Here is a 19,937-nt window from a genome sequence, read left to right as displayed (position 1 = left end):
AACAACTCTGACATCATAATCAAAAAGGCTGACAAAGGAGGTGCTGTCGTCATCATGAATAGGTCGGAATATGAACAAGAGGCTGCTCGGCAGCTCTCCAACACCCTCTGATCCCACTGAGGGTTACCAAAAGAAACAACACCATCTGCTCAAGAAACTCCCTGAAAAAGCACAAGAACAAATCCGCACAGACACACCCCTGGAACCCCGACCAGGGGTATTCTATCTACTACCCAAGATCCATAAACCTGGAAATCCTGAACGCCCCATCATCTCAGGCATTGGCACCCTGACAGCAGGATTGTCTGGCTATGTAGACTCCCTCCTCAGGCCCTACGCTACCAGCACTCCCAGCTATCTTCGAGACACCGCTGACTTCCTGAGGAAACTACAATCCATCGGTGATCTTCCTGATAACACCATCCTGGTCACTATGGATGTAGAAGTCCTCTACACCAACATTCCACACAAAGATGGACTACAAGCCATCAGAAACAGTATCTCCGATAATGTCACGGCAAACCTGGCGGCTGAACTTTGTGACTTTGTCCTCATCCATAACTATTTCACATTTGGGGACAATGTATACCTTCAAATCAGCGGCACTGCTATGGGTACCCGCATGGCTCCACAGTATGCCAACATTTTTGTGGCTGATTTAGAACAATGCTTCCTCAGCTCTTGTCCCCTAAAGCCCCTACTCGCGCTATACTGATGACACCTTTATCATCTGGACCCATGGAAAAGAAGCCCTTGAGGAATTCCACCATGATTACAAAAATTTCCATCCCACCATCAACCTCAGCCTGGACCAGTCCACACAAGAGATCCACTTCCTGGACACTATGGTGCTAATAAGCGATGGTCACAAAACCACCACCCTATACCGGAAACCTAGTGACCGCTATGCCTACCTACATGCCACCAGCTTTCATCCAGACCACAGCACACGATCCATTGTCTACAGCCAAGCTCTATGATACAACCGCATTTGCTCCAACCCCTCAGACAGAGACAAACACCTACAAGATCTCTATCAAGCGTTCTTACAACTACAATACCCACCTGCTGAAGTGAAGAAACAGATTGACAGAGCCAGAAGAGTACCCAGAAGTTACCTACTACAGGACAGGCCCAACAAAGAAAACAACAGAATGCCACTAGCCGTCACCTTCAGCCCCCAACTAAAACCTCTCCAACGCATCATCAAGGATCTACAACCTATCCTGAAGGACGACCCATCACTCTCACAGATCTTGGGAGACAGGCCAGTCCTTGCTTACAGACAGCTCCCCATCCTGAAGCAAATACTCACCAGCAACCACACAGCACACACCACACAACAAAAACACTAACCCAGGAACCTATCCTTGCAACAAAGCCTGTTGCCAACTCTGTCCACTTATCTATTCAGGGGACACCATCATAGGGCCTAATCACATCAGCCACACTATCAGAGGCTCGTTCACCTGCACATCTACAAATGTGATATATGCCATCATGTGCCAGCAATGCCCCTCTGCCATGTACATTGGCCAAACTGGACAGTCTCTATGTAAAAGAATAAATGGACACAAATCAGACGTCAAGAATTATAACATTCAAAAACCAGTCGGAGAATACTTCAATCTCTCTGGTCACGCGATTACAGACCTAAAAGTGGCAATTCTTCAGCAAAAAAACTTCAAAAACAGACTCCAATGAGAAACTGCTGAATTGGAATTAATTTGCAAACTGGATACAACTAACTTAGGCTTGAATAAAGGCTGGGAGTGGATGTATCGTTACACAAAGTAAAACTATTTCCCCATGTTTATTCCCCCCCCCCCCCCGTTCCTCACACGTTCTTGTCAACTACTGGAAATGGCCCACCTTGATTATCACTACAAAAGGTTCCCCCTCCCTGCCTGTCTCTCCCCCCCCCCCGCTCTCCTACTGGTAATAGCTCATGGTAACACCCATTGTTTCATGTTCTCTGTGTGTATAAAATCTCCCCACTGTATTTTTCACTACATGCATCCGATGAAGTGAGCTGTAGCTCACGAAAGCTTATGCTGAGATAAATTGGTTAGACTCTAAGGTGCCACAAGTCCTCCTGTTCTTTTTGCGGATACGGACTAACACGGCTGCTACTCTGAAACCAACCCTTTACTACCAAGGCACTGATTAATAGGAATAACTAAGCTCAGACAATACCATGACACACACACTTACGGGCTCCAGATGCTGTATGTGGCAGATGTCTCCAATTGCTCCAGCATCTAGTAGCTCCTATATAAACAGACAGCGAGGAAACATAACTCAGTTTGCTCTGCCTACTCAGGGACACAAAGCCTCTTTCTGATACCACAAATAGACATGGCAACTCTTGCGAATTTATCGCGAGTCACAATTTCTGAGTCAAATTAAGTCTCACTCACGATCTAGCGATAGAACTCTCGAATGTCAGGATCTTTTTTGAGCTGCAGCACATTCTGAAAATGGGTTTCTGGCCAAACAGGAGCTACCTCCACAAACAAAGGAATGTGGTTTCTCCAGTAGACAGTTACTTCCAAAGTACTTTGAAAGACATTGAGAATTTCATTTACATATCAGATAAACCAAGCTATCAAGCTGGGGGGAAGGGGGGAAGAGGGAGAGACACCATGGCTACACCCCAGCAGGGAAGAGAAACTTCATCTGAGGTATAAAGAAGGGGGAGAGCCAAACCTCAAATAAGCAATTGAATCAACTGGGAAAAAAAGAACGTACTCACCTTGTGCGGTAAAGATGGTTCTTCGAGATGTGTGTCCCTGCGGGTGTTCTACTGTAGGAGTACGTGCGCCCCCCTGCGCTGCTGATCAGAGAACTTCAGTAGCCGTGTCTGTTGGGCTCGCAGAGTCATGGCGAGAACTCCGAAGCAGAGGGGAGGAGGGTGGGTAGTGGAGCACCCGCAGGGACACACATCTCGAAGAATCATTGTTACTGCACAAGGTAACTTCTTTGAGTACTGTCCCTATGGGTGTTCCACTGTAGGTGACTCCCAAGCAGTACCCCCCTTGGAGGGCTGGGACTTCGGAGTTAGGTTAGTCACAGATGAAAGTACTGTGGAGCCAAAGATGGCATCAGAGGCAGAGTCCCCGATGATTGCATAATGTTCTGCGAAGGTGTAGACTGATGCATCCATCAACCCTTAACCAGGAGGCAGGTCTACTCAGGGAGACCAGGGGTTTAAAAAGCCTGCTCCTAAGTGACCAGAGGAGATAGCAAAAAGAAGCAGCTAACAGGGGAGTTTTGCGAAGGAGTTCTCCAGGTGAAGGAGGAGCAATTATGTGAGCCTTAGGGTGAGTTTGTTGTCTGTAGTGTGTGTGTTTGTGGTGTGCTTGCTGCTTGACTGAAGTATACAGTGTGGTTGGTTTGTCTGGAGGACCATGAGCTGAGTCTAGCAAGGCTGAGAGCTTCTTAACCAGGCTTTCATCCCTAAGCCCCTTAGCACCCATCAACCCTTAACCAGGGGATGGGGCTACTTGCGGAGACCAGGGATTTAAAAAGCCAGCTCCTAAGCGACCAGAGGAGCTAGCAAACACAAGCAGCCACCAGGGGAGTTTTGTGAGGGAGTTTAGAGGGGGAGTGTGTGGTGGAGGCTAGATACACTTAACATTCTTTAAGGCAATAAAAAACCCATGATAAAAACAAAACAACAACAACAGAGGAAAGAGCTGCAGGAGTAAAAAGAGAATGCAGGCAGAAGACCAGCAACAGAGTGGGGCTACCCAGTTTATTGCACTCAATGCAGCATGTATGATTATCCTCCCTATGGTATGCATACATTCAGTGCAAGGAGCTCGTGACCCTAAGAGACAGTGTACGAGCCTTGGAGACCAGGGTGGCTGAACTGCAGGAGCTAAAGGAGACAGAGAGGTACACAAATGAGGCTTTCCAGGATACAGCAGAACGATCCCAACCCCAGTCTGACAGCCTCTGTGCTGTTGAGGAGGATGAAAGTCTCAAGGGAAGGAGAATACCAAACTGGAGCAGAGGGGAAAGATCCCATAGTTGGGACCCTCCTTCCAGATGATGTCATGGTATCCTCTTGCACTGAGGATACCTCTCCAGGGGAGAAAACTCCAGTTATTAGGAAGAGACAGGTAATAGTAATAGGGAATTTGATCATTAGAAACATAGATAGCTGGGTTTGAAATGACTGGGAGAACTGCATGGTGACTTGCCTTCCAAGTGGGAAGGTTGCAGATCTCTCAAGACATGGGGAGGAGCCTGTGGTCCTGGTACATGGAGGTATCAATAACAAAGGGAAGGATAGGAGAAAGGTCCTGGAGGCCAAATTTAGGCTCATGGTATAACTCATTTGCCTCTCTCCAGTGTCACTATTCTGTAGTATCAAATGTATTTATAGCTAAATATCAATTTAAGTCAAACTTAACAGCATCTCTTTTAACTTGTCAAGATCGTTGTGACCCCGGAAGCCTCTCACTGCCAGCTAGCAGAGGACGCAACATATCGTAACTCATACGAGACCTGACACACTCATTGCCCCACCTCACTATAGTCATAATCTGTATCTAAAAGGTGTCTTGTAAGGTATCCTATATAAACTGGTGACATGCTGGTCATTCATATTATTGTGGGGTGTATGAAGAATTATAATTATATTATATTATATGTGCCGGAAATACATTCTCAAAATGTGTTTGGCAGGCAGTGTTTAAGTCATCCTGTTCTGGACAAAGAAACGTGGTTCCTCTTGCTTGGATGTTTCTCCAATGTAAACTGAACAAGAGAGACAATTAAATTACTTTTACATGCAAGACAGACAAAGCCATTAGGCAAACCAGTGTGGGGGGTGGCCACTTAATTCTCTCAGTGCAGGATGGACGCTGCAGCTCCAGGAAACCTTCCCGCATCCTGAAGCAATATCATTGAACTTTGGAAAATATAAACAAGGACAAAGAGCCATCTTGGGTATCCATTACTGAGCAGATGCAAAATGTCAGAGCTCCTGTACATCTCAGAAAAGTGGAACCTTTTAACAAAGAAGGTTGGAAGTCTCTGAAAACTGAACATAAGTGAGAAACTTGATTAGACCAAGACTGTAGCTTGCTGAAGTTAAATTTAATCACTAGAAAGCATATTTTGGTTGTAACTTTTCATCTCTTTCCCTCTTACTAGACCTCACTTAAATCCTATGGTCTTTGCTAACCAACTTATTTTTAGTTTTACTACAAACCAGCTCAATGCTATACATTTCAAACGAGTGCGGGCTTTCAACTAAACTAGCAGGTTGGTGTTTGTTCTGTGTCTTTGGAGGCAGTGAACTTACTATCTTCTGTGAGGGTCCACTGAGAAGGACTGGATACTGCAGGGGAGCCAGTCTGGGAGGAATTCGGGGCTGGAGGGGCTGCTGGGGTCACCCTTCCAGGCTGGTGGAAGTCAGGGTGAGACCATTGTGCTGTGAGCATGATACTAGAGTCAGGGCTCGGAGCCAAGGCCACACCACGGAACCAAGGGTGCAAGGCAGGTGGTGCCAGAACAGGCCCGGGTTGAAACCCAAAGCATCACACTGAGGTCTTACACAGAAGCGAACCATTATGGACTTTTTTGGGAAATAAAGACTTGCTATCTTTCCTCAAAGTGGGAATTAACTGTTCCAACTCCATACCCCCTTTACCCTTCCAGATAATATGATACTTTTGTAATCCTATATTTTAACTGCCATGCATTTCTAGGCAACGTGTGCCCATTTGATAATCTTTCATAATACACATTTCCACAGCTCAAATCTGTCGTTAAATCTGATTGTCAACTAAAGCTTTACAAATACAGGTTTCATCTAATTACAACCACTGACAAGGCCCCCACATACTCAATTAAGTACAAAATCAAGCATCCACAAGACTCAAATAGTTGGCAAGGAAGGCAGGGACTCCAGAGTCACACAGGCAGCCATCTCAAAGGAACCACTCTTCATGCACTGGTTGAGACCAGGTCTCCATCCGCCGTTCTTTTTCTGGGTTAAGAAATAGTGAGAATAAACACTGTTCCCTATGTGTTATGATGGTAGTGGTCCCATGGCACCCAAATGTAGGAGGTGGTTTACTTCTTCCCGTAGAGGATGTTTATGAGAGGGGTCACTGAAGAGAGACAGGAAGGGAGAGTGGGTAGGGGGGGATGGAGATGAATGGTATTGAATAATCTGTGCTGAGTATTTCTAGAACCCATTTGTCCATGGTGATGGCCTTCCATGCTGAGTAGAAAGGGGTCAAATAGTGTCCAAAAAGGGGGTCAATAATGGTTTCAGCACTGAGGAATGGGGGAGGTGTCTCAGGCCCTCGAACAAACCCTCAAAATTATTGTTTTGCAGAGGGTTGCTGGGACACTGCTGATTGAGCAGGGAGTGGTCGACACCTTGGAGATCTGTCTGCGTTTTTGTGTATCATATTGTCTCTGTTCCCGGGCGTAGGGGGCAGCTCTTGCAAGCTGGGTTGAATAGTATTTCCCCTGTTTTTTCCTCTGCAGATGTGTATATCCTGAGGGAATGAAGAGTTGCCCTAGACGCCTTCAAGGTGTGAAGGGACTCATCGGTCATCATGGCAAACAACTTCAGACCATTAAAAGGGGGATCCTCCACAGTCGATGTACTTTCCTTGAGAAGCCGGATAAGTGAAGCAATGAAGCCTGACGCGTGACTATGGTGGTAGCTTTGGAACGTGCCCCCATATCTGCCACATCTAGAGACGTCTGTAAAGCAATTCTGACTAGGCAATGGCCCTCTGCAATCATCACTTTGAATTGTTCTTTTTTGTCCTCTGGTATATATTCAATAAAGTCTGACATTTTGGAGTACAGTGATTCCTTGCTTAACGTTGTAGTCATGTTCCTGAAAAATGCTACTGTAAGCAAAAAGATGTTAAGTTAATCCAATTTCCCCATAAGAATTAAAGTAAATAGAGGGGTTAGGTTCCAGGGAAAAAAATTTCACCAGACAAAAGACATTGCATACATATACAGGATAAGTTTTAAATGATTTTAAACAAACGATGTAATACTGTACTCACCAATGATGATTGTGAAGCTTGGCTGAGGCAGGGGCATAGCGGGGTCGGGGTGTGGGGGCTTGCCTGTTCCCTGGCTGGAATGCCAGGAGGGCAAAATGGGGTAAGCCCCTGCGCCCTGACCCCACTCCCTGGTAGGAGCGTTGGGCGGGCGGAGCAGGGCAAGCCCCCGAGCCCTGACCCCGCTCCCCGACTGGAACGCCAGGCAGGTGGGTGGACCAGGGAAAGCCAAACAACCTTATAACGGAACATTGCACGACTTTAAACGAGCATGTTCTCTAATAGATCAGCAACCTAATAACAAAACAATGTTAACCGGGACAAATTTAAGTGAGGAGTTACTGTAATTTGTATGGTCATATTTTTCCATCAGTGCAGCATAGTTAGCAGTTGAAATTGGAAAGTGGCTGATGAACAGGCCTTGCGGTCAAAGCAGTCTAACCGTTTCCATACTTTGTCATAGGCAGTGGATCTGCAGTGGTGTGGGGTGAGAGAACAAAAAGTCCATCTCCTTTGAGTGGACATAATATTTTTTTATCTGCTCTTTTGTAAGTGGGCGGGATAGTTGCCAGGGTCTGCCATATATTTCTTGCTGGTTCCATAAGTGCTTCATTTACTGGAAGTGCAATCTTTGATGATGTTTGCAGAATGTCTAGTAATTTATGTTGGGACACTGGAACCTCCTCTAGAGACTCTCTAGGGAATCGGTAGTTCTTCTGAACAGCTCTTGAAAGTATCTGAAATCATTGGCTGTTATGGGTGATGGAGGCATCATGGCCTCATCGAAGGAAGAAGAGAAAATGTTGGTTGTTGGGGTAGTTTCTTGTTCCAGGGTTTCTTCCTGTTATTCAAAAATTTCACTGAGAGTGATGGAGGAGATCTAGTCCTCTCTATAGAGTTCGGGAGTCTAGGGTATTGTCTCCTGTATGTCCCCCGGGGTCCCCGTAGGGCCATTATGTAGGGAATGGCATAGATGATGGCATCCATGGGTGCCCATATTGTATCTAGGTGTCAGCTCAGTGGTGATATTTGGGCTGTACAGCTGGACCTAATACCATACTAGTTTGAATGGGAGAGGAATGGCATGATGAGTAAGTGCCCTCTTCTTCATCCTCCCTGGAAAATGGAGGGGCCAGAGGTGAGGTGGGTTGGCATGGGTACCATGTGCACCAGAGTAACATCTGTGCTGAGGAGTGGTGAGGCTGGGGTTGACCAGATGAGTCAGTCCTTGTGGTGAAGGAATTAGTGCAGTACCGATGGTTTCGGTGCCGAGGCGGGCCAGATGCACTGTGCCGTCGCAGCTGGAGACATCTGTGCGGACGTCAGAGCACGCTGCGCCATGGGAGCTGAAGGTGGTGCCGTAGCCTGTGGAGAACCTGTCAGTCTCACACGTTTGGACAGCTCTGTCGGTACTGTGGTGGAGGAGGCAGGCATCTCTTTGCCTCCTGACTGGGCCTGCCCGCTTGTGGTCGCTGGCTTTTTTAGTACGCTACTGGAGCATAGGCACCGACTCCACGGGTGCTCTGGGGCTGCAGCACCCACAGGGAAAAATTGGTGGGTGCTCTGCACCCAACGGCAGCTCCCCGCCCCGCCCCCCCGCCTTAGCTCACCTCTGCCTCTGCCTCCGCCCCGAGCACGCCGCCATGTCCTGCTTCTCCCCCCTCACTCCCAGCGCTTGCACCGCGAAACAGCTGTTTTGCACGGCAAGCCTGGGGGGAGGGGGGAGGAGGCGGGGCCGGGGCTGGGGCAGGGATTTGGGGAGGGGTCCAATAGGGGCAGGGAGGGGCGGAGTTAGGGCGGGGACTTTGGGGCAGGGGTGGAGTAGGGGTGGGGCCGGGGGCGCGAGCACCCACTGGCACCGAAAAAGGTTGGCGCCTGTGTACTGGAGGACCCTGGTGCTTTGTACGTACTCAGCCATGGTGCGACTGGTACTGAGGACTGAGAACAAGCCGGAGACCGTTTCTTTTTCAGTGGCTCTTTAAGAGGGGAAGTTGGTCCCTGTTTTCTTGCCATCTTTTTAGAGGAGTGATCTTTCCTCTGTGACACAGGTGAAGTCTGTGTGTCAGAAGTGGTTGTTGGACAATGGCGTCCAGAGGGAATCTGCTGACTGGGGTCGGATGCCGAGCGTAGTGACTTCTCCATTAGAATAAGTTTAAGTTTTAAATCTATTGTTTTCCTGGGGCGAGCTTTTAAGTTGTGGCAGCGAGAGCATTCTTGTGGGATGTGTGTCTCAACAAGGCACCAGATGCACTGAGTGTCCATCGGAGATTTCGAATCGCCTCCCCACAGGAAAGGCACCTCTTGAAACCCAGTGAACCAAGCATGGCTCCAATCGTAGAGAGTCTGCCATAAGGGTGAAAATGCACTACCCTAGGGGGTAATCAAACTTAAATAACGAGGAAAAAAATTGAGAGAGAGAAAAAAGAAGAAATGGGGATAACGGGGTTAGTGAAATCTAACTAGAGTACTAAATAGGCCATTCTGATGCTAAAGCTAAGTATCAAGTGTTACGCTTCCGAGAGCTGTGTCAGGCCGAGGGCAAATGAGAAGGAACCGGGGGGGGTCTGGTTGCACAGCACTAGATAGGCATCAACAACGGTGCAAATTGGTGAGGGCACATGTGCGACCCAGACAGGCAATGCTGCTGAAATTCTCCAATCAAAGGTGCAGGGACGCTCATTCACCTGAAGTGGAGCACCGACAGGGACACTCCTCGAAGGAGAATCCTAAATTTCAGCTGACATGCATTTCTAGACAATATGTGTGCCAATTTGATAATCTTCCATAATACACATTTCCACAGCTCAAATCTGTCATTAAATCTTGTTGTTAATTAAAATTTTAGCTCTAAAACTTTACGAATACATTTTTCATCTATTTACAACCACTGACAAGGCCCACATATACTCAATTCAGTACAAAATCAAACATCCACAAGACTCTGAAATAGCGGGCAAGGAAAGCAGGGAGTCTGGAGCCACCCAGGTAATCATCTCAAAGTAACCCCTCTTTATGCACTCAAGTCTTAGTCCCCAGAACCAAAGAAGTTACATAGAGGAGTCTCAGTTCCCTCCAGGTAGCAGTGTTGCATTTCCCACTGATACAGCACACTCTAACAGCTCCAAAGTAGCCTTGTAGAAAGATTTCTAAAAGACGTTTAAAGCTTGCTGGTCCTGGAATGCCAGCTAATTTATAGCCTAATCCATTTGGGCAATCTCTTAATGGAATTTCATTTACAGCCTTATTTTCTCAGTTAACTGAACACCTAAAGTCCTGGCCTAAACTTTCACAGCTGCTTCTTGTAATTCTAAATGATTATTTTTCATGCGCTGACAACCAATCACAGTAGTACTAGGAGTGTGACACATAGCAGTACAGGAATTTATTGACCCTACTCCCATGACCAATGTCAAGCTCACGAAAGTTAATACTCATATCACATAGCAGGAATGAACATTTACTGACTCCACTGGTTACTGTTCAAGCAATAAGTATACCTTTATCTTCAGTGAGGCTGGATAGTACCGCAGGACATGGCACACTGCAAGCATGACATTGTTAGCTTTACATACAGACACAATTTCTTTGCAGTCCTCAGGTGTTACCTTATAAACCAGAGAAAACAACCCAGTCAGTTATTTCTATTCTGCCTGCATTATGTACCACAGTTACTGCATGAATCTGCTAATTGTCACAACACTAGCAATTTGAAAAATACATTTTATTAAATATCTTTGTAGGCACTTATGTGCTAAATTGAAATTTTATCTGCAACTGTATGAAAATGGCACTCACCAATAATTCTCTAGTTATGTATATGTTTGCACTATCAATAGAAACTACATTTAACTAGACCAAAGCACTCTTCTGCAGGGTGAAACTTGTCATCCAAGATTTCAGCACATATTTTGATGTTTGGAAGGACCTACCATACTGGATATCAAAGTATCTGACATTAGAGGAAGGGTGGTTTTAAGGCACTACCCTTGGGACTCCTTGATCTTACGACATTCGACTTACGACGAATGGCACTTATGGCGTTTCTGAATCGACCCCCGATTCGACTGATGACAATTGGTTTTGACTTTACGACACTTGTTCCCGCAATGGAGTGCATTGCAGTTCCAAGTTATGACGTTTTGACTTACGATGCAATTTTTCAGGAACCAACTGTGTCATAAGTCCGAGGACTGCCTGTATTGGGATCAACTCCTAGGCTCTGCCAGACTCTGTTACCATGAGTATGTTGCTTCTCTGTGCCTCAATTTCCATCTATAAAATGAAGATAATATTCCTTCTTTTTCCCACACTGTGTCTATCTTGTCTATACTCTTTGAGGGGAAAGATTGTCTCTTCCTACATTTATGTATAACACTGAAAGCACACTAATACAAATATAAACAATAATAAAAGATATGTTATTTATATAGCACCCCAAAACTGGTGAAGATTTAATCCATCTGTAAAGCAACTTCAATAGTACAAACTTGGAAGTGCAAAAACATTTATGTAGAAAGACAGGTAGATTGCAGGAACTGGTGTTCCTCCGACTCTCAGAATTAGCTCCCGTGCCCACTGAAGTCAATGGCAAGGCTCCCACCGACATCAGAGGTGCAGGTTCAGGGTACCTTATTGCAGATAGCAGGACAGTATTAAACCAAACATTTCATTTCTTCTTCTTCTAGATTCTGCAATGAAGTCAAAATCCGGTGCCTAACGTTATGGTCTATTGCCAGAGAAATTACATGATACCATAAATTTAACATGACCACCTTACTGCAAGATCCCAAAGCCAGAGATGTGCTGTAAGGAAGCAAACCTTACACTATAGTTACAGACAGGCAGAATATTATTTATTACATTAACACCGACATGTGCTAGGGCTGTACAAACACACACACACACACACTTTAAGGGAGTTTCTACCCTAAGGAGTTTATATTCTAAGTGAAATGAAAATAGGAAGGATCAGGGCAAGGAAGACTATGTACAATTTTTTTTTCCATTTTTTGTTTATTAAATATAAAAGAATATGGATCAGGGCTTTCATAATTAGCAAATGTAGCAGAAAAGATACTAAGACAAATTGATTGAAGATTTTACCCTGATATTTGAAAATTATCCCCACTGTTTAAACTTTAACATTATGATCTTGCTTAACTTACTGCCATGGGCTTTTCCAACAAAATGTGGTAGCCTTTGTTAGCAAAAGCTATCGCTGGACCCTAGGAAAAGAGAGAAACCAAAGAGACAAGTTACAAGAAACTAAATGTTTCTCCCTATCATTGTTTACTCACAATTAGAAATAAACAACATTTTTCAGACAAACAGTTTATTCAACAAAATATGCAGTTTCGGGCCACCAAAACTACGTGAGAATTTCACACAACTTCACTAGATAGTTTTGGCCCATAACATTTTCTGGGCTAGATTTGCAAGGGGCGTTAGATGTCATTCACAAAACCAAAGGAAGCGGAAATGCCTCCCCCACTCCATAGACTCATGGTACAGCACTTACCTAGGGCCCCGTGTACCCTGGCAAGTTTGCGTGCAGTAAAGCAGCTGTGAGTGCTCTAGCTCCCGAGGTGCACAGACGGCCAAGGAACCGAGTGCGCAGAAACTGTGCAGATGCAGCGCTCTAAGATAACCACCCCGAGGAGGGGCATAGAGCTTTCTGTGCTGGGGCTCACAGCACTCTGCTGCCAGTGTAGTCGCCAGGGTGATGACACTGCTGCGATTGGCCTCCAGGAGGTGTCCCACAACATCTGTTCTTACCTCTCTGCCCATCGGTTTGAACTCGACTGCCCTGCCCTCAGGTGACCCACTGTCAGCCCCACCCCGGACATTCCTGTGCAAATTTGAAAGTCCCCTTCCTGTTTGCTCGGTGGTACGTGCAGTGGTCTCAGCGCATCTTTCCAGGTGGTCACGCCTGCTCCATGCACCAGGCGGTCCCCTGCTTGGAGCAATGCCAAGCTGCTGGACCTCATCGGGATTTGGGGAGAGGAGGCTGTGCAGTCCCAGCTGCGCTCCAGCCGTTGGAATGATGATACCTACAGACAGATTTCTAGATGCATGACAGAAAAAGGCCATGACCGGGACACACGGCCGTGTGGGGTCAAAGGGAAGGAGCTGCGGAACGCCTACCGCAAGGCATGGGAGGCAAACTGCCACTCCGGTGCTGCACCCACCAGCTGCCGGTTCTACAAAGAGCTGGAAGCGATACTCGGTGGTGAGCCCACCTCCACTGCAAAGTCCCCTGTGGATACTTCATTGGCTTGCGTGCCAGTTGAGAGTGCACTGAGCTGGGAGGAGGCAATCTTGGATGAAGGAGGGAGGGGAACCCAGAAGCAGAGGATGACTTGGAGGCCAGAGATGCATGCAGTCAGGAGCTCTTTTCTACCCTGGAGGAGCCTAGCCAGTCACAGCGGTTGGATCTTGCCGAAGCACAGACAAGAGAGGAGGCCCCTGGTAAGTGGATCTGAGTTTGGGAATTGCTGATGTGAGATGTTGGGGGTAGGAGGGTTGCAGGAAGCAGGCTTGTCTCCCACCGCATGCCTAGTTTGAGCAGCGGAACAGGCTGTTGATACACTCCCTCACTTCACGGAAATCTCCCTCAGAGATCTCCAGGAAACTCTCGTGGAGACACTGGGCAATCCACTGCGGCAGGTTCCTTGACAGAGCTGCTTTGTTTCTTGCCCTATTAACCATAAATTTCCGGCAGCACTGTGCCATTATGGGTGGGGTGAGGGGACACCATTGCTGCACAGAGGCTAGCTGCATAGGGGCCAGGGCGGAAGCCACAGGCCTGGAGAAAACCCTCCCTTGATTCCCTGCTCACCCTCAGCAGCGAGATATCTTCCATAATGACCACCTCCTGTGGAATGTGTGAGGAGAGGAATGATTATCCGGCCCCCCCTACGGTGCTCGCTGTCCCCAAGTGCCCAAGAGCCATGTGCCCAGTGTACAACAGGGTCCGGGAACAATGATTTACCCTGCCCCTGCAGCTACTCACCATTTTGGGAGTCTTGTGGCTTGTGTGTGCTTGCCTGGGGTCAGCCAATTAGTGTCAGGTGTGAGAGTACTGGCTGTGTTTTAAAGCATTGAAACAGTGTTGTCTATGTTGCAAACAATACTGTTTCTGTAAAATGTTGCATTTAAACTTCACAGAGAGGACCTTGGGAGGCCAGCCTCCCTTATGGGCAGCAGAATGGTTGTGAAGAATTAGGAAGCGTCCAAGAAGAACTAAGGAGGACTTTATGCGTGAGGTTATGATGCACTCCGCCGCTGAGAAAAAGGAATTGAAGGAGTGGCAGGACAGCGAGAAGAGGGAACGAAAGGAGAATGCGGCACACCAGAAAGAACCACCGAGCAGCTCGTAATAGTTCTGGAGCGCCAAGCAGACACACTCCAGGTGATACTAGGTGTTCAAACTGAGCAGCTCTGTGCCCGCGCTCCCCTGCAGCCGCTGTCGCAAAACTCTTTCCCATGCGCCCCCCAGACACACACACACACACACACACCACCAACACACTCCTATCAACCTCCTGGCTCCACTGTCTACCCGCAGCATTCCACTCCTCCCTCCTCACAGTCCAGCAGTGTGGACTCCCACTACGTACTGCACTCAACACCCATCCCTCTGCAGTTTGGCCCTGCTGACGTACAGCACCCGCTGCATCGTACTCCAAAGGAGAAGGTTGGGTGTGATCCCTGGGCATACACAAATCTGTAGCCATCCCGGGACCCCTCCTCCTCTTGAGACCTTCCCTTCCCCCATCCCCCTCCCTGCTGATGAACTTTTTCGTTTGACTCTCTCCTCTGGTTGTTGTCTTTCAATAAAAGAATTGTTTGTTTGAAACCAATCTTTTTTCTATTAAGTGAAAGCAAAAAGAGCACTACAAAGCAACATACAATTATGTTAAGGCCCCTTCTTGCATCATGTGCACCATCCACCTCTTAGCATTACAAGCACCGCAATCCCGAGCATAGCAACAAATATTAGTGGCTTTCAGCTTCAGATTTCTGCCTCAAAGCATCCCTGATCCTTGTGGCCCCGTGCTGCGCCCCTCTAATAGCCATGGTCTCCGGCTGTTCAAACTCAGCCTCCAGGCGCTGAGCCTCTGCGGTGCAGCCCTGAGTGAAGCTTTCATTCTTCCCTTCACAAATACTATGGAGCGTACAGCACGCGGCTATAAGCATAGGAATATTGTCATCGGCCATGCCCAGCTTCCCATACAGGCATCACCAGTGGGCTTTTAAACGGCCGAATGCACACTCCACAGTCATTCTGCACTTGCTCAGCCTGTTGTTGAACCTCTCCTTGCTGCTGTCAAGTTGCCCCGTGTAGGGTTTCATGAGCCACAGCACTAAGGGGTAGATGGGGTCTCCCAGGATCACAATGGGCATTTCGACTTCCCCTACGGTGATCTTCTGGTCCGGGAAGAAAGTCCGTGCTTGCAGCTTCTTGAACAGGCTAGTGTTCCAAAAGATGCATACATCCGGCACCTTTCTGGACCAGCCTGCGTTAATGTCTGTGAAACGCCCACGGTGATCCACAAGTGCCTGGAGAACCACTGAGAAATACCCCTTCCAATTAACGTACTCGGTGGCTAGGTGGTCTGGTACCAGAATTGGAATGTGTGTGCTATCTATCATCCCTCCGCAGCTGGGAAGCCCATTTGTGCAAAGCCATCCATAATCTCACACACGTTGCCCAGAGTTACGGTCTTTCGGAGCAGGATGCGATTGATGGCCCTGCACACTTCCATCAACACGACTCCAATGGTCGACTTTCCCACTCCAAACTGGTTAGCAACCGATCGGTAGCAGTCTGGAGTAGCCAGCTTCCACAGCGCAATTGCCACGCACCTCTCCAGCGACAGGACAGCTCTCATTCTCGTGTCCTTGCTCCGTAGGGCTGGGGTGAGCTCATCACACAGTCCCATGAATGTGGCTTTCCTCATGCAAAGTTCTGTACCCACTGCTCATCATCCCAGACATGCATCACGATGTGATTCCATCACTCAGTGCTTGTTTCCTGAGCCCAAAAGCAGCGTTCCACTGTGGTCAGCACCTGCGTGAATGCCACAAGCATTCTCATGTCACAGCTACTACGTGTGGCGAGATCGATGTCACACTCCTCTTGCCTTTGTAGTTTAAGGAATAACTCCACTGCCACTCGTGACATGTTGGTCAGTGTGAACAATATTCTGGTCAACAGCTCGGGATCCATTCCTGCACCCAGAAAGAGGCAGGGCAGGGCGCGCAGTACACAAACCGTTGAAAGATGGCCCCAAATGCGGACGAAAACACAGGGATCGCTGGGATGCGAAGCAATGCATCATGGGGAATTGAGACAAGACCCAGGATGTCCCGCTACCCCTTCTACCTTCCCACAAGTCTTAGTGGCAAAAGAGAAAGAGGTGCCCTGTGGGATAGCTGCCCAGAGTGCACCGCTCCGAATAGTGCCGCAAGTGTGAACATGCTATTGCGCAGGCAGCTGTCAGTGTGAACACACAACAGCGGTTTTCCTTCGGCGCTCTCTGAGCAGCACTGTAACTGCCGGTGCTGTAACTTTGCCAGTGTAGACGTGCCGTAGGATATCTGAGGCCCAGGTTCAAGTCCCCATTCCATCTCATTCAGAGGAGGGATTTGAACTAGGGACTCCCACTTCCAGCAGAATAGTCCAGTGGTTATGGTACTGAGTATTCTGGGATAGCATCAACTCAGTCACTCCTATGGAAGTTGTTACACTTGGTATAAAATACTTAAATAGTCACTGGGGTAGAGACAGAGAATGACACTACAGCCTGCTGGTTAGGAGACTGTCTGGAAGGAGACACCTGCATTCCACTCCCTCCTCCAATAAATTATTAAGCTGTGAGAGACTAAAGTTCAAATCCCTGCTGTAAACCAGGCAGAGTTGAGACATAAGCCCAGGTGTCCCCCACCTCAGGGAAGTGCTCTAACCAAAAGGCTATAGGATATACGGGGGAGGGGGAGGGAAGGGTTGGTTGTCTGAATGGTGTTTTTGTATTTCCTTTGCTCTTCATAAAAAGCTGGCTAAAATCAAAACAAAGTGTTGAATTCAACCCAAATATTTTTCCTTCAGATATTTGTTTCTCTAAGAAAAGTGAAAAAAAAATTCATTTTGGGTTGATCCAAAACAATTTTTATTTTTCAGTATTGACTGTGTTAATGTCATGCCTTTTGCATGCAGCCACTTAAGGTTTGTCTTCTGATTTACATTCTTAATTTGCCTTCCTCTTCCTGCTTCATATAACAACTTCCTGAAGACCTTCTGGGTCTGTAGAACATTCAGACTACCAAGCAGTCTTCCCTTCGTTTGTTTAATTGGATACTGCAGTGTATTGTACTGTTTTATTGCCTTTTCGGCTTGGTATCAGTGGGCTTTGAATGAGATCCTTCAGCTGTAAGCTCTTTGGCACAGTCACTCTTTATATAACCTGTTCTATAAATACATAATCTCAAAAACTGATTTTCTAGATTTTTTTCTGTTAAAAGGTGATATTCATATCTTCTCTAAGGGGTTATAAATGCTAAGTATGATTATTATTACTAATAGAATATTCCATGTTTTAGTTCACTGACAATACTGCCAAAGTCCTTATGATGTTATAACTTCAATAATACTAGAGTTGATTTTCTAAGGGAAATTTACAGATTGATTTTTTCAGGGGAGGGGGTATTCCTTCTTTGAGCAAGTTACTGTGGACAGGGGCGAGAAGCTGTAGATGTGATATGTCTTGATTTTAGTCAGGCGTTGGTCATAGTCCCACATGACATTCTCATAAGAAAACTAGGGAAATGTGGTCTACGTGAAATTACTATATGGTGGTTGCACAACTGGTTGAGAGACTGTACTTAAAGAGTAGTTATCATGGTTTGCTGTCAAATTGGGATCGCAGGTCAACTGGGATCCCACAGGGTCAGTTCTGGATCCAATGCTATTCAATAATTTTCATTAATGATTTGGATAATGGAGTTGTGAGCAATGTTCCTTCTAATTTTTTCCATCCGTGTGCGGAATAAATTTTGTTATGTGCACCGAGGTAATGTGCGGCTGTGCACCACCAGTAGAAACAAAAAACCTAGATATAATATATATTTTAAAAAAGTTACCACAGGGATAATTACTCCAGCCAGGACAGGTTAGGTATTTTAGAACTCACTACTCAAAGAATTAAATTAAAGTGTAAGAGAGAAATAAAAATTATGAAATGCGTAGACCAGACAAAAAACTAAAATAACAGCACTTTGAAAGAATAAAATTACAGAGAATATCTGTGCATTGCAGGAAGTACCAAGAAGTAACAACAACAACAACACAAGTATGTGTTGGGGGGTGAGTGTGACAGAGAGAGAGAGAGGGAGAAAGACACATACACACACACAGACCCAGAGTGTTTGCTGGCTGCTGGGGAAGTTTCTGAGAGATACCGTGCGCTGTCTCTTCAAGGCACTCTCACTGAAAGCTCTCCTGCTCCTGAGCCCTGTCCCCCACTCCCCTGCTCTGTGGAGATGGGGTACATAGGCAGGGGGGAGGGGGACAGAGTGCGTGTGTGAGAGACAGAAAGAGAGAGAGAGAGAGATTGTGTGTGCTGGCTGGTGGGGAAGTCTCTGAGAGACCGTGCGCTGTCTCTTTAAGGCTCTTACTGCCCAGAAGGTTCGTTCAGACCTCAGAAGCTCTCCTGCTTAGAGTCCTGAGCCCTGTCCCCTGCTCTGCGGAGATGGGGTATAGGGGCAGGGGACACCCTCACATCAGCATCCCCTCCACTCCGTGGCTCTGCACAGCCAGCAGGAGGGTCCCTGGAGCAACTGGCCAGGGGCTCCAAGGCAGAGGGCAGGAGCAACGTGGCTGCAAAGCAGGGGGGGCAGGGGCACCTGAACACACACTGCTGGATGTGATAATCAAGTGTGCAGCACTTGAATCACTCCTGGGCGGCTGCCCGACCACGCAGCTTAGAGGGATCACAGGTTGCAAGTACACTTATAAAATTTGTGGATGACACCAAGCTGAAAGGGGTTGCAAGCACTGTGGAGGACAGGATTAGAATTCAGAACAACACTGACAAACTGGAGAATTGGTCTGAAATCAACAAGATGAAATTCAATAACGACAATTGCAAAGTACTACACATGGGAAAGACAAATCAAATGCACAACTATAAAGCAGGGACTAATTGGTTAGGCAGCAGAATGGCAGAAGAGGATCTGGGGATTATAGCAGGTCACTGACTGCATTTGGGCTAACAATGCAGGGCAGCTGCAAAGAAAGGCTACTAGTCTGGAGCACACTGACAGGAGTTTTCGGAGCCCAGTTCAGAAGCCAGGCTTCAGGCTTGCTCCTTCATCAAGAGCTTGAACATTATTTCCTTGTTTTTACGAGATCTGCTCTTGAACAAGGAGCAGACAATACACTTAGCCTGTATATAGGTGTCTCCCAAACAGACACAAGAGTGTCCACCACTTACTGGGACAGCCTGCCAGCAGAAAAGACAATGTTTAAAGCCTGGAGATCTCCTCGTTAACTAAAATCCAAAACCAACCCTAAAATGGGGAACCGGCAAAGGGGGAACAGCAAACTCCAAACTCAACTCACTGCACTAAGTAAAAGTAAAGCAGGCATGCTTGTGGCTCCATCTCAGGCCAAAGGTGGCTGAGAAGGAACAGAGGGCAGTTTTCCCGCACAGCCCTACGTATCCCATATGGGTCATCAGGATGTGGGGGGCACATGTGTGGGTAAAATGGGCACTGCTACCAAAATTCTCCAATCAAAGGCATGGGGGCGGATACTCACAAGAAGACCAGTTGTCCTACCTTCACTGGACATGGAGAACAAGGGACAGGCTTAAACTGCAGTAAGGG

General features: G+C 47.0%; 1 protein-coding gene across 12 annotated transcripts in view; it reads right to left on the bottom strand.

The window, feature by feature from the left end:
- The window catches only part of LOC125644672 (2,7-anhydro-N-acetylneuraminate hydratase), a 58,133-nt gene that overhangs the window by 20,133 nt on the left and 18,063 nt on the right, over positions 1-19,937 (bottom strand). For 8 of the 12 annotated variants that reach the window (XM_048868972.2, XM_048868970.2, XM_075118212.1 and 5 more), the window contains 3 exons: positions 12,215-12,274; positions 10,547-10,654; positions 2,215-2,271 (listed from right to left, as the gene is read on the bottom strand). In XM_048868972.2, the coding sequence (XP_048724929.2) occupies positions 2,215-2,271; positions 10,547-10,654; positions 12,215-12,274 (225 nt within the window). The remainder of the gene's footprint in view (positions 1-2,214; positions 2,272-10,546; positions 10,655-12,214; positions 12,275-19,937) is intronic. The other 4 variants (XM_048868974.2, XM_048868980.2, XM_048868973.2 and 1 more) reach the window with 3 other exon arrangements.

This window comes from Caretta caretta, chromosome 11, assembly GCF_965140235.1.
Source record: "Caretta caretta isolate rCarCar2 chromosome 11, rCarCar1.hap1, whole genome shotgun sequence".
NCBI lineage: Eukaryota > Metazoa > Chordata > Testudines > Cheloniidae > Caretta > Caretta caretta.
Note: the sequence above shows the minus strand (reverse complement) of the source record. Positions and strands in the feature narration are given on the sequence as shown.